We start from the raw sequence: 15,018 nt of genomic DNA, 5'->3' as shown, positions 1-15,018 counted from the left end.
GTCAATCTCCCTGGTGTTGTCTATACAGCCTGAGGCTCCAGTAGCTGTGTCAGAGAGCAGACACAGCGTTGACGGGGTTATCTGGGTTCCTCATCTGACTCCTTCACTGTCACTCATCAAGCTGCGATGACAGCACCTAGCAGGCACTGCCAAACGATCACGTCACAGGTACGATCCGAGGCGGAGACAAAGACTTAGACAAAAAAAGGAGCACTTTTAAATTGACAGGTATTATTTTAAAAGTCGTGACAAGTACCTTCAAACAGAAGCAGCTTTTTGGTACTTCTGCCTTTTGATTTAGTCCAGTTAGAGTGTTTTACAGCTTAATTTTGTCGAGAGTTTCAGTCCAATTGGTTGTGCATTGATGAATAGGGCTGCAACAAATTATTATTTATCATTAAGACCAGAGGTTTTCAAAGTGAAGGGGCTCCAAATATTTTCAAAGGAGGGTCAGTGAATATAGGTGAAAAACTATTACTGTACATTACTTATCAAAAGGAGATCACAAAGAATAGTTTAAATGTGTGCACTGGTTAAATAAATCAGAAGTAGTTTTGGGGAACCTTACGGTTTTTCCCAGATTCTCACAGCTATAAACTAATAAATGTTCAGTTGTTGAGTGTAAATGGGATCAAATAACATAATCAGGTAAAGTGAGGTGGATGAGAGGGTGCCTTTTTCCAAGCTTTGTCTGAGGAGAGGCCCACAGTAAGAAAACAGTCAATGATGAATCAAAAAAGAGTTGAAGGTGGGGTCTTCAAATTGTTGTTTTTATTATTTTTTCACCTTATTGCAGAGAACATCAAGTCTCCCCTGTAGTGGACTTCATACAGTATGCTTACCTAATAAGAAAACAACTGCTAACTGAGTTTTTTGTTGAGCCCTGTTTCTTTTTGTTCTTCAAAATTCATAACTGGGATAATGAATGAACTGGGATAATGGGAATGCAATTTGGTTCCTCCTCACATGACTATTTGTCTTGGAAACTTCAAAAACCTTCCACACCGCAGACATTCGTGTCACTTGCATGTAATAAAAGCGTCGTTTTATCTGCTTGTCATATCAGGAGAAATGTTCATCCCAGGCTGATACTGATATTCTGATATTTCATTTTAAAGCCTTTATCAGCTGATATTGAGTGCGTGTCGATAATATTGTCCCACTTGAGACAGCAAGAGGGACGAAAGCTCTCCATCTTTTATTCAGCAAACTTCTGAACTAAAAGACATTAAAAAACTATTTCTTCCTCTCTTTCTCTCTCTCTCTCTCTCTCACACACACACACACACACACTAAATACTGTGAGTCATTACCTCCAGGTGGTCAGGGCCAGGTGGTGTGGATGGCTACCAGATCTCCCAAACAGGTGTACTGATCCAACTTTTCTGTCCATCCCATCTATTTAAATTGCCACCTAGGATGGACTCTCACACACCACATGGCAGCAGGACGGACACACCCCACAGGTGTCGATGAGGAAAACCATAATTTCTGTCAGTTTTTGAACAGCATGTGTCTCTGCTGCATGCTTTTTGCACCACAGTGTATGCACCCTTTACTGCCTCTTCCCCTTTTACAGCTTCAAATTCACTCCCTAAATGTAATTGCCATTATGGCAACAGAGAAAGTGAGATGGAGGGAGAAGGCCATAAAAAGAGAGTAAGAGACAGGGAGAGAATGAGGGGCTGATGGGAAAAATGTGGCAATTTCGATGAGGGTGGCACACCTGAAAGCTCCAGTTGCAGTCATCCAAGACAAAGAGTAACCGCAGAGGGACTGCCAGCTGGAGGGTGTTCAGATTTTATATATATATATATGCTATGCACTCCTAGAAATGAGAATTTCAAAAGGGTTCTTCCTAAAGGACTAAGGTTCTTCATTGAGCCATTTGCTTCTGAAGAATGCTTTTCTGAAGAAAAGGTTTGTCAAGGGTTCTTTGTAAGACTCAGGGTTCCATTAAGAATCATTTTTGGATGAAAGAGTTCTTCAAGGACTGTTAAAGTCTTAGATGTTAAAATATCCTCACCTTCAAATATTCAAATGTTTACCCATGATTCAAATGGTATTTATTTATTTATTTATTTAAATGTCACATATCTGGACAGCCCACATTTCCCATCATGCCTACTCTACTTGACTGGGTGGTTTAAGTTCCCTGTTTCATGTTTCAAAATGCAAAAGTTAGTTTTTGTTAGTGTTTGTAATGTGTCTGTTGGGAACATAAAACGCTTGAAGCCCATGCAAAGGAAAAAGGGAGTTTTTCTTCTGCACACATTATGCATGTTAGAACCTAGTTGCTGAAAACGTGAAAAGACTGAGAACTATGTAGTACTGAATTCTGGCCCAATTTGAAATCTGAAAACCTTCTGTGTCCTTTAATTGCAACTCTGATCAACACAAGAGACTAATCGTATTTATAATAAGATATGTTCCACTGTTAATGTGACAGGTCACCAAATGTGGTGTAACATCTGTTAAACTAGAACAAATAAATAAAGAATAACACGTCATTTAAATCCCATATGGCCTTTATTTTATTTGTTCTGATTACTTTTTAAAAAATATTCCTAAATATTTTATGGTATTTTTAAACTTCTAAAATTGAAACCTAAAAACATTTTATATATTTATTTTTCATGACCTCTCAAGGACCACCTGCAGGGCCGTCAGGGCCCACCAGTAGGCCACGGACGACGCTTTGGAAACCTCTGTCTTAGAATATACAAGGGTTCTCAGTAGGGCCTCCTGGATGGGTCCTTATAAGCACCCTTAAGAGGTGGAAACAATTAAGGATAGAACCCCTAGACAGGGTCCTGGGTGGAACCATTAAGCATAGAAGGGTTCTCTGTAGAACCTCTCACAGGTGATTCTGTGTGGAACCTTTTCACACATGCTTTAAGGTGTAAAAGTTTATGTTGGGTTCCTGGTAGAATCTTCTTAAAGGAACCAAGAAAAAAAAATGTTCTCCTATGTAGACAAGTTGAAGAACTCTATATAGTTCTAGTAGCACCTTTATTTGTAAGAGAGTGTATGCATATGTGCGTGCGTGCATGTGTGTGTGCGTTCATGTGTGCGTGCGTGCGCGTGTGCGTAAATGTGTGTGGCTGTGTGTGTACATACATGTTTACTGGTTTCAGTAGCCTTCGATTGCATAACGTGGAGACCTCTAACAGGCGAGTGAAGTGTTTGGTGAACCCCTCAACAACAATATGTTTCATTCCCTGACAATATGATTCAACCCTGCAGCAGCCATTAGTCACTGCTCACTCAGTCCTACTACAGTCGGCTGTACGGCTCCAACCAACCGAGACGTATAAATAACAGCAGTCCAAAGCGCTAAAAAACAACCTTGCTAAAGTGGGAGTGTCTGTTGTGCTTCATTCAGCTCTCCTCTGTTCAATTACATTTCTGACGAGTTGCCCTCTGTTTGGTTCTGCGCTGCACCATTCAGCTCCGTTCTTTTATGCTCCATTTTACTTCAGCTCTGTCCCATTTCATTCTATCCTGGGCCCAATATGATAATAACCAGGAACAGTAGCACATAAACTGTGAAAGCTGTTTTAAATTGCAGCTTTGTGGTAGAATGGAGTCTGTAAATAGGCTCAAATGGCCCTGAACTTATTCTTCAATAACAAATTGCACAAGAGGATCACGCTGCCAAGGGCTAGCTGTACCCTCATTGGTAATGACTAATAATTTTCACAGTGCCTCTCTATCTATAAAATTGAGTGTACTATTATAGAAACACCTAATTCATTTTGTTCAGTTATTTCTTTATTTTATCTGATTTACAAATGTTTCAAATCACCAGGTGATAAAATCAGTCTAATGACTGATTATTATTGCTGTACACATACTTTGATGCATTTAATGTTTTTAGAAAATGATAACTTGTTCTGTTCTGCACTGCTAATTTGCTCATTTGAATTCTATCCCATCTAATTTGAAGAATACCTTTTTATGAATGCGCAACGATTAATCCTGCTGCACGCACAATTTGCCACGCTTGAGAGCATTTCAGCATTGCTATAAACAGGTCGAGTGTAATGGTGTGTGAGGGATTCATGTCGCGCAGTGCGGCAGAAGGAACATGTGGAAGATGACAAATAAACAGCCTTTTGCTGCAGGATGTTTCAATAAAGTCATCAGATGCAGAGAGGGATTTGAAATGTCACGGTATTTAACAAACACATGCACATTAATGCACAGAGGCATGTATTCGCATGCAAAAATTATGAATATGTTCTCATACACACACCCACACACAGGAACATCAAACTAGATTTCACCTAATTATCTTATGGTAGACTTTCATGCCTTTGACACACTTCCCCTAAAGCATGTGATAGATAGAGTGCAGCTGTAAAATAAAAACAGATTTGGCTTTAGTTATTAGCCCCTTCCACCCGTAAAAATCCCATCACTTTTCCAACCGTTTCATCTGTGGGAGGTGATATTTCATGATCTGACAGAGGAATCATGAAACACTTTGCACGTCAGGACAGAAAACATGAAAAGATTTGAGAGAAACAACTGATGTGTGTGTCAGGTGATAGAATCACTGTTCTATCAGATCAGTGTGGTACACTCACAAATAAAGGTGAAAACTAGAACTAAATGGGGTTCTTCCATTTGTCCCCATAGGAGAACCCCTTTTGGTCAGTGGTAGAACCTTCCATAGAGGTTCTACCTGGAACCCTTTGAAAAGATTCTATCTAGAAGCCAACAACAATAGTTACACCTAGAACCATCTGTGTTACTTCCAAAACCCCCTATGAGAGGTTCTACAGAAAACCATTCTACGGTGTAACGGCTGCACCCAGAACCCACTCTGGGGGTTCTGTCCTTAACAGTTTCCACCCTCTGTGGGTGCTAACAAGAACCTTCTGAGGGGGTTTTACTAACAACCTTTTTATATTCCAAGCTTGTCATCTAGAACCCACCAAGGGTGATCTAAAGAGAACCCTTTTTATAATCCACTGGTTTCATCAAGAATCCACCCAGAGGGTTCTAGCAAGAACCATTTTATATTCCAAGGCTTTGGCCAATAACCTACAATAACACCAACAAAAATTAAATTTTGCATTTTGGAACATAAAATAACAAACTACTCAGTCAAGCAGACAGAGCATGATGGGAAATGTGGGCTGTCCAGATACATCTGTATTTAAATAATACCATTTGAATCATGGGTAAACATTTGAATATTGAAAAACTCTTTCTTCCAAAAATGGAACCCTTAGTCTTACCTCTACAAACCTTTTCTTCAAAAAAAAAAAAAAAGGTTCGCCAGAAGCAAATGGTTCTAGATAGAACCCCAGCCTTTCAGGAGGAACCTTTTACAAACCCTTATTTCTAAAACTGTAGAGAGCACAGGGCAAAGCCATGTTCTCTGCAACAGCTCTTCTTGAGTGGGAACTTTTATTACTGAAAGCACGCCCAAACTATACATCTGCAGTTCTTACATACAAAAAGTCATATGCACACCCATACACACAAACACACGGCCAGAAACACACAGTAACCGCTCATGAAACATGCAATGTCACACCCAAATCTCTCTGTGGAACAACTTTCTTAATGTAGCTGCCATATTCTACCTCCACGCCTGGCGACTCTGTTGTTGTCTTGATATTGTCAGAGAATGCAAGACGCTTGGCAGACAGCAGGAGAAAATAGAAAAACTTTGAGCCACCTCCTCCTCCTCCTCCTCCTCCTCCTCATCCTCCTCTCTATTCTTCCTCTACTTCATCTCTTGTCATCTCTCTGTGCTCGCTTGTAGTCTCATGTGCCTGCTGTGCTAACCAGGCACAGTTAAGCCTACGCACAGTCAAACATAAACACTCGCCAACGGGTCCTGGCCTGCATTCAGCCCCTTATGTCATTAATGATTTTTCATTCATTATATACAATGTGTGTGTGTGTGTGTGTGCATGTGTGTGTGTGTATACCTTTACAAAAGAAGGCAGAATGTGCAACAGACGCATGGTTTTAATGAGCATTAAAGATTTTCTTATGCATCTTAATAATCCTTCTCAGAAAGATACATAATGATACATAAACAGTCAATGAGGCCTTGACACATGATGAGACCACAGACTGATGCAGTGAGTCAGACTGAATTAACAGTTAATACCATAATAAAAACACAGCATCTATAGTATGAGACATACATTCAGTAAAGGTGTTCAATCTCATTTGTTCTTTCTTTGAACACCACTATATAGACGTTAACATGAATACGTGTGTGATGGTCTGGCACATGACATGAGTGTGTATCAGAAGGAAGGATTTTTCATATCACAGGAAAGTATTCGTCTAACAATTAAGGTTAGAAGCATTTTGTTATTTTGGTGTTTTAGTCTTGACATTTACTAACTGTAATAAGTAAGTATAGCTTGACAATAGCATTTCCATTTTAAAATACTCATGCATCGTTTGATGCAGTTATCTTTATTTTGTATGATAGTGTGGCACTGTGAACAGACATTCAGGGGAATTGTATTTAGATGGGTTTTTTGTTTATTTAAACTGAAACTTTGTATTTAAAAAAAACCCTGCAGCAGACAAATGGTCTGTGGGATGTGAAGGATCAGGGCCTGTGGTCCATGTGTGTGTGGGTGCGTGCTGCATATTGGTAAAATGTACTAAAACTACTATTAACCAGGCTGATGGTTTCAAAGCTGGCTTTTAAATCACTCTAATATCTCACAAATTTTGCTAATATTCTGAGTTCAGTCAGGACCATGAAGTCATTAGTACCATTCATATCATTTGATCGTCAGCTGAATTTTCACCTGCTCTCACTGCCACAAAACTGAGAGATCCATTTACACGCCTGCTCCACACTTTTATTAATACTGCTGCTGTCTGCTGCGGCTGCTGCTGTCACCGCTGCTCTGCAACCTGAGTCATGAACAATTCAACCAGTAAACTGAAAATCACCTTGGTACTTTACTCTGTCATCAAAGTGGCCTCATAACATTTGATAACATCTTAATGACATGCCCAAATGGTACCACTTTAGTTTATATCAAGAATGTCAAAACCAATCACACATGCCAGTTTAATGTCAGGATAAATCATAAAACTACACCTTTTAACTCTGATAATGTAAAGTTACTGTGACAAAAACACTGACAGGTTCTGTTGTCTTGGTTAATGTCAAGTTTTAACAACAAAGACATCTTGATCTCTGCATTTAATTACAGTCAGTCAAAAGACAGTCAACATTCATTCATAAAGACTCCTTCATGTTTATGACAGGTGTCATGACATGATTATGACAGTCTTATGCACACCCTTTCAAATAAAATGTTACCGTATATTTCATCATCTAGTATGTCATCATGTGTGCATGGATAACAGTGAACAGTCGTATGCCTTCTATGCTCGCTCCAGTCCCACTTGGGGTGGTTTCCCTCTGGGCTGCTGATATGAGATGGTTTCTGATAGAATTGTATCATGATGATATGATCACATCGTGTTATCATTCTACAAATACATGAAGAGATGATTTTAAACAGGTTGCAATTCAAACAAAAGCTTGCTTTTGAGGGTTCTGTTTGACACACTGTCATACATATATTGATATTATATCCTAATCTTATTATTAGAATAATCACATCATCAAGCCTTAGAAAGCTCCTTTGACCACTTGTCTTTTTAGTGAACCATGAAAGCAGTGTTTAAGTTTCCATGATCCTCAGGTTTCAGCTTTTTAAAGAGTCATGACTGTAAATAACTAAACACAGCTTTTCTTTCTTTCCTGTGCGAGTTCACCATCCATTTTGTACTGTTTAGAAGTGCTAAAATATTCTGAACCTTCGCTACAAACACCACTGGCTGTGTGTGTGTGTGTGCGTGCCTATGTTTGAATAATTTAAGGAAGCACTCTACAGCTTCATCCAATCAGGCAAATGTGGGAACCCAAAGGAATAAAAGCACCGTTCTTAGGATCTCCTCTCCTCCTGCTGTATAATCATATCAACTTAACAATGACTTTAGAAGCAAACTGCAGATCAGTGCTCATTCTAAAGGGTGCTTTTATGCAAACAGTTCCTAGCAATTAGAGAGAGAGATGTGTTGAATCTAAGAAGAGCTGATTAGGTTAATACGTCTTACATTTAGAGAGGGAGGCCTCCTCTCTCTGGCGCCTGATGAGAGCACTCTGTATACTGTATGTTAAATGATACATACATGCATTCTTTCCGGTGTCCAATCAACAAGCCTTCTGAAGCAATTATGTTATAAAAGAGGTTTTGAACCGATATGAATGGACTGATGGGTACAGACTGCTACTTAACAGGTAGAGAGACATTTTACCACTAACAGCCAGGAGACCGGTCCTCAGAGAAGCCCCAGTGCTGGTGTGTATTTGTCAAGCTCGCTGTTGTATGTTAGCAGGGCTTTCTTTCGGTCTCTGCACTGGTTTGAGAGTGAAATAACTGTGCCATTAAGAAATGTGTGTGTGGTTGTCACAGGTACTTACTGCACAGATTTGGAGGACTGGGACCTGAACTTGCTGAACTCGCCTGGAGCGGTCCACTCTGTGCCCAGCTGCAACACACAAGACAGGAGACACAGATCAGAGTGCGTGAGGGGAAGTCTTCCAGCAGGGGAAAAGAATGGCGTAAGAAACGTTGAAGTACATCTGAAGAGCAGTGGAATAAGTTTTACTCAGTTTCATTTACTTGTGTAAAAGCTGCAATACTGTCATAGTTTTGCTATCCTCCTCAGTATAGTGTTTAGTCTCTTAGCTGTCCCTCCTTAACTTTCAGTTTCATCTTCATCTTTAGTCAAAGCAAGTTACCATTTTGCCCACGGACCACTTAGTTAGTACACAGTTTTCATTAACTCTTTGAACTGCAATCTGTCCAAAATCTGCATTTTGGGTCCATTCACTTGTATCTTGTGGTTACCCTGCTTGACAATTGACCTCTCCTCAGTCCTGCCCCTTCAGGAATCTCAGTCAACCTTCTACTTTTGCGCATGTATATATTTAACCATCTTCAAAATTTGGTTTTCATTTCAACACAGACAAGCCGAGCACATAGCACATCTAAGTACAAGAAAGAGGAAAGGACAAAGTTGGCTGAGGGTCCACAGTGTAGCTATTATTGGAACATAAAAAAGGAGCGTGACTTAGGAAGGATCATTCTTGTCTGGTCAAAAAGTAAAAGATAAGCATGAAAGTATCAGAAAAATAAAATATTTAAAGGATCAAAAGTAAAAGCATTAGAATAATTAAATAATTGTAGAGTAAGAAGTACAGTATTTCCCTCTGAATAGTGGAGTAAATGTATGAAGTACCCTAAGAAATATGCAAGTAAAATACAAGAATCTCAAATGTGTTCTTAAGTACTGTACTTGTGTAAATGTCTTTTACTTCCCACCACTGCTGAAGAGTATTTGTCTGAAATATCCATCTTAGAAATCAACTCTGTGAGCCAAAAACACCAAATTTATGATGCATAGGCACTGACTATGGGCCTTGTCTGTAAACAAGTAGGATTACAAATGGTGAACCTCGTCAGCTCATTTTTAATTCAGAGAATGGATTGGTTGTTTGAAAAGGACGCTGCTAGATCTTGATGGTGTCCTTGGTTATGATAGCACAGCAAATGAAGAGTAATTGGGAAAACAAGATAATATGCCCCGAAGCAACAGGGACAGTCAATCAGGAGGCGAGTTCTGACAGGCAAACTGAGCAAACAGATGAGAGCTAATGCCCATAAATAGACGGAAAATCAGAAAGAGCCATTCCCTGCCAATACCGACTCTAAGAAGTCGGCTCATCAAGACCCCTGGGGCCCCCATTTCAGCCGAATCAGTGCCCATTCATTTCCTCAGCAAGCCAACGCGGCTAATTAGGGCCCCCGCTGCTGCTGATCCATAATGAGAGAATAAGGCTAAGATCACAGTGGGCATGCCTTTAATTGTTTGTGCTGGCCACATTTCTGGGTTTCAAACTGGTCCGAAAACATTGCAGGGTGTGGTGCTGAGAGATCACAAGAGCCTTTCAGCTTGTAAATAGCTGCTGATCCCGACTCTGGGTACTACAATGTTTTCACAGAGAGCAGCACACGCAGTAACACACACCTTCCAGATAACGACGCACACACACATATGAAATGGCAATTACACAACGGCACCTCTGAATGTATTTTCTGGCATTAGAAGAGAGCTACTATGGGAAAAAAAACTCAAAAAACAGGCAGTAAAGTCTGTCCAAAACCAACCAGACCCCTGGCAGTCTTAAAGCCTCTGAGAGTCTCTGTGAAGCAGTTGGCAGAGAGGAGGAGGACACAATGTGTGCTACTGTGCCTTCACTCTGAAGCCCCACAGCATGCTGCTGCCGTAGTACATTTCCACACCAACAGTTTCCTCACATACTCCTCCTCCGGCACAGAAGAAGGAAGGACGGTGTAAGTTAAATCACTGAGAGAGGATATTTAAATGAAAAAGCGAGGAAGGTAGATTAAGCCCAGTCAGCTAAACTTAATTTACCAAGTTTACATTAAAGATGAAAACTTTTCTTTCAAGCCAATATGCATTTAAATGTGTATTGACATTCAAACAATTGCGGCAAATTACTCTGTGTTGATTTTTCAGTGATAGTTATTTAAAGTTGACAGAAGCTGAGTGGGGAGCATGCTCACTCATAAATGATGTGTTGCTTATATGGTCTTGGGTCAGCATTCAAAATGAAATTGAGTTTTAAATTAGCCTTGATAGTATGCATCAGCCAGTCTGTGGACCATCAGACCTTGTTAAAAGAGTACACCATCGATTTAGCATCACACTTCTATAACATTGCATATATTCCATAGGATAATCAGGCATGTTGTGCTAGTAGCGGCTACTGTAGCCTCTAATTGTTAGCCTCAAGCAGCGATGAAGAGCAAGCTGCAAAGGTTTGGTTCACGGCTTTCTAACACCATATCCCCAGAGGCAGACTTTATATAGCTCCCTCTGTAGGGAGAAATATGTCATATATTTACTGTAATAAATAATAAAATGACCATGGTATGCTATCACAGATGAAGGAAACATGCAACGCTGAAATACTGGCTTCTCTGACAACTGTGCTTCAGCCAGTGGCTAATCTTCTCCTTTGAAATATCAGTTCCAGTCCAGAATAACTGTATTTGTTTGCCCATTTATGAGAGTTAAAATAAATGCCAAATAATAAATTAAAATGAGTAATCTTTTAGAAGGACTAGATATTTATAATGGTTAAACTGAACAATATGTAAAAGGAGTCTGCCAGGAAGTAACTTCCCTGCACGCAACCTGGCTGAGCTTTGAATCTGGAGGGGGAAAACAACTCAATTCAGCCATAGATCATATAATAAATAGGGATTTAACCTATTTAATATACCGTCTACAGCTCCAACCACATGGTATTTCAACTGCAGTACTCATTTTTGAATGCTTGAGTCTTACACACTTGTTGTTTAAGCGTTTGTCCATAAAGAGACCAAACACTCCACTCACTGACTGTGTGGAATATCAGCATCCAATCAACTTGCAAAAACCAGCATGGGTGCAGTGCACTTATTGGTACACCGGCACGCAAACTTGCCTTTGCTAAACTAGTAACCCATTTCACTTGTCAGTCCCTCTCCTGAACATCATTTGTGGTGGCTGTGTTTATGTGTTAAAAATAATGTGGCTCAGTGTTGATGCTGCTATGCTAAAGTCTGGCTCATGATGAGCACTGCAAAATTTGGCTTTTACAGAGCAGTCAGCTCATTAGCACACCAACACTGCAACCTGTAAAAGCTGCACTTGTTAATTATCTGCATCAGTCACAATACTCCCACTGCTTCCTTTTGTATTGTCTATGCTTCTCATTGTTATGCTTGTTTAGAAGACAATACTTGTGTTTCGCTATGCGTGTGTTGACTTGAGCATGTACCGTAACACTTTTGTTTTCCACATAAATAAATGAAAACTGTAACTCGTTTAACTCCTAGACTGCTTTAAGTTTTCATCGTGTTTTGTTCGGCTCATCCTGGCTGACTTGTGACAGGGATGACAGCAGAAAGGAGAGCAGTAGAATCTCATTTAAGCTTGTCTCCCTCAAAATAATTATCATTAAAATAAAATCTGTTCTAGTGCACAGGGCTGGTGGTTTCTTCAGAGAAGCAACCAGCCTTCACTGGAAGTTAAATAACTTTGACAAATCAGACCCAAATGGCATAGACACCTCAGCAGAACATAAAAACCTTTCACAGCAGAGGAAAAAAAAAGCTGCGACTTAAAACTTTGCACTGAATATGAAATGAATATGAACTGTTGAAAATGTCTCTAGTTACTGTACTTATATGTTTATATATTCCCTGTGAGTAAACTGTTTTCTGCCAAAAAAAGGTGATCACACAGCAGAGAAAGCACTGCAAAATATGTTAGCAAGTCATGTTATTGAACACTGCCTCTAAATACAATAAAAATGTATGTCATTATACAACTAAGGAAATTAAGTTTTTAAATATTAAATTTCTGTTTCCAAAGCAAATAAAAATTCAGAAGTGAAATTAAACTACAGCGGAAGCACAAAGAAGTGGTCTCACTTCATTTTAGAGTGAACATGAAGCCAAATGTTATGCTGACCAGTGACATTCAAAAAGCTACACGCCTGACCTCCACAGTCAGGACAGACAGGATATACAAATATAGGTACAAAATCAAATTCATGCAACAACTTTTCTCAACATAAACTACTGCATAGTTGATTGCATAATGTTATGAATTCACACAATAGTTGAACATTTATTTTGTCTTTCCAGAGGGTTTCAGAAGGTTTCAATACGTTACACTTAAGGCTTTTTAAGAACTATTTCAGCCCTTTATCAATATAATTTAACACCTATTGCTTGCAAGAAAAAAAAGTTATGAGGGAAAATTGGAGTCTATGCTGGTTTTGTTTTATAGCTCTTACAGCATGATCAATACCAATTATCTTCCTACAACACATTAAAGATAGGACTGAAGTACCTTATAAAACATGTAGTAAAATTCAGATTATTACTTTGGACTTTTTGGACTTTTTAAGGTGCAGAAACCCTGATCTATTTCCATCACTTCAGTCTGTCAGTGGTTCAGTCTCTTTCTACAGTGTTCTGGATGATCTAGATTCAAAAGTAAATTGAGTGTTAAAGTATGTCGTTCCATATGAGGGAGAGTGTCAAAGAGCAAACCTCCTTTCAATTAAAGAATGTTTTATTTTATTTTCTTCCTTGTCTGATGGTTAATCAGATGTACAGAAACAAAAGGATCAAAGACATTGTTATAAGGACAAGTAACAGTGTGGTACCTCAGTTTTCCCATAACAGGGGCAGATGTTCTCCAATGTATTTGTGCACATGCAGTATAGACATGAGACACACACACAAACACACTCACACACAGACACAAACACATATGCACACAGACATGTTTCTCATTGAACGGTGAGTCATTGCTTATTGAGAGCACCATCTCCTCACCAGAGTAGGCGGGAGGTAAATCAGAAGGCAAGCAGCTGGGGAGTCATGAGGGGCAACACACACACACACACACACACACACACACACACACACACACACACACACACACACACACACACACACACACACACCTCATTTCACAGCTTAAACACACCCCCACACTGACACATTGTCTTATTTTGCTTCTACTTAAGTCTCCTCAGAGAAATAAGGCAAGGAACTTGGGGACCAAATTTCTAAAACCTCAAGCAGGCGAACAAACCAGACATACGCCAGCCTTGCTCTAGCGTGACCTCTCTCTTTTTTCTTCTCTCACACAGACACAGACACACACATACACACACACACACAGTGTCTGTGTGCACACCTCACCCACATATGTAGGTACCTCGAGAAAACTCATTTCAGATGGCCACTGGCCCTGAAACACTGCAAAGTGAAACTCAAAACAGGGTCAAGGAATATAAGAAATACTGTAATGGATCTATGGAGACATTACTCCTCCCTCTATCAACTCCTTTTCTTCTATATACTCTTTTTTTTTCTCTATATATGAGAAGAGGAAAGTAATAGAAAAACAGCTGACCTGTCATGTTACTTCAGAGTGCTATTTTCTTTCTCGTATTTTCTCTCTTATATTATCATGAGATGATATGTATGAAGTCCAGAGAGGTGAGACCTGCACACTGTTTCTGGTTACAGTCATGCAACTCATAATCAAAAAAAGAAAACCTGACATTTGGAGAAAATATCGAGAGAAGGATTCTGATGCAGGGATACCAAACTTATATAAAAAAACTATATAATAAAAATATAAATATATAAAAAAATATTAATGAGGTGTTTCATCTGCTTTGACTCATTCAGGGATTGGAATTATTCAGTGCACTGTAATTGCTCATGCATCACTGTAACTCTCTCAACTGGAATAATCCCCTGCCTACTACTGTTTGTAAACATGACAGACTTGTTGGCATATCAGCATTGTCATGACAAGAAAACCACAGGTGTAACTAACATTAATTATGGCTGCATTCCATTTAGGTGTGCCAGTTTTAGGGTCCTGTTTTCGTGCATCCTGGCATTATTAATGCCAGTAGCGATAGCAAAAAAGATACAAGTTCAAGTGTCAAACTTTTAAAGGAGTCACTGATTAGTGGTTTTCAAACAGAGATTTAGGGACAGACAGGGCTCCTTGAGTGCGATGTAGGAGTCAGAATGAAGCACAAACATGTAACTATGGCAGGGGTTGGGATGGAGGGGGAAGCAACTTCAGAAGAAAACATTAGGAGGGAAAGGGTGAATTTGTATAAAATACATAATGAAGACAATTTTCCTTGGAAGACTTGTGCCTGCAGTAAACAGATTTGCAAAGTGAAAGCAGGGCTTATATGGAAACAGTCTAAATGGTGTCATTATTCTTTAGCAATTACACTGTGCAGTCAACATTTTCTTTATAATAAGCTAAAGCAAAAAAAAGTTTATTATAGTCAATTTCCACTGTAAGGAGGCAAGAGTCCGAAAA

At 39.4% G+C, this 15,018-nt stretch overlaps 1 protein-coding gene across 1 annotated transcript in view; it reads right to left on the bottom strand.

The window, feature by feature from the left end:
• The window catches only part of b4galnt4a (beta-1,4-N-acetyl-galactosaminyl transferase 4a), a 186,680-nt gene that overhangs the window by 43,226 nt on the left and 128,436 nt on the right, over positions 1-15,018 (bottom strand). The window contains exon 7 of the mRNA XM_084734443.1: positions 8,492-8,559. Within this exon, the coding sequence (XP_084590569.1) occupies positions 8,492-8,559 (68 nt within the window). The remainder of the gene's footprint in view (positions 1-8,491; positions 8,560-15,018) is intronic.

This window comes from Lutjanus erythropterus, chromosome 13, assembly GCF_056507025.1.
Source record: "Lutjanus erythropterus isolate fLutEry1 chromosome 13, fLutEry1.hap2, whole genome shotgun sequence".
Taxonomy (NCBI): domain Eukaryota; kingdom Metazoa; phylum Chordata; class Actinopteri; order Lutjaniformes; family Lutjanidae; genus Lutjanus; species Lutjanus erythropterus.
The sequence above is the reverse complement of the archived record's forward strand: the minus strand, read 5'-3'. Positions and strand labels throughout refer to the sequence as shown.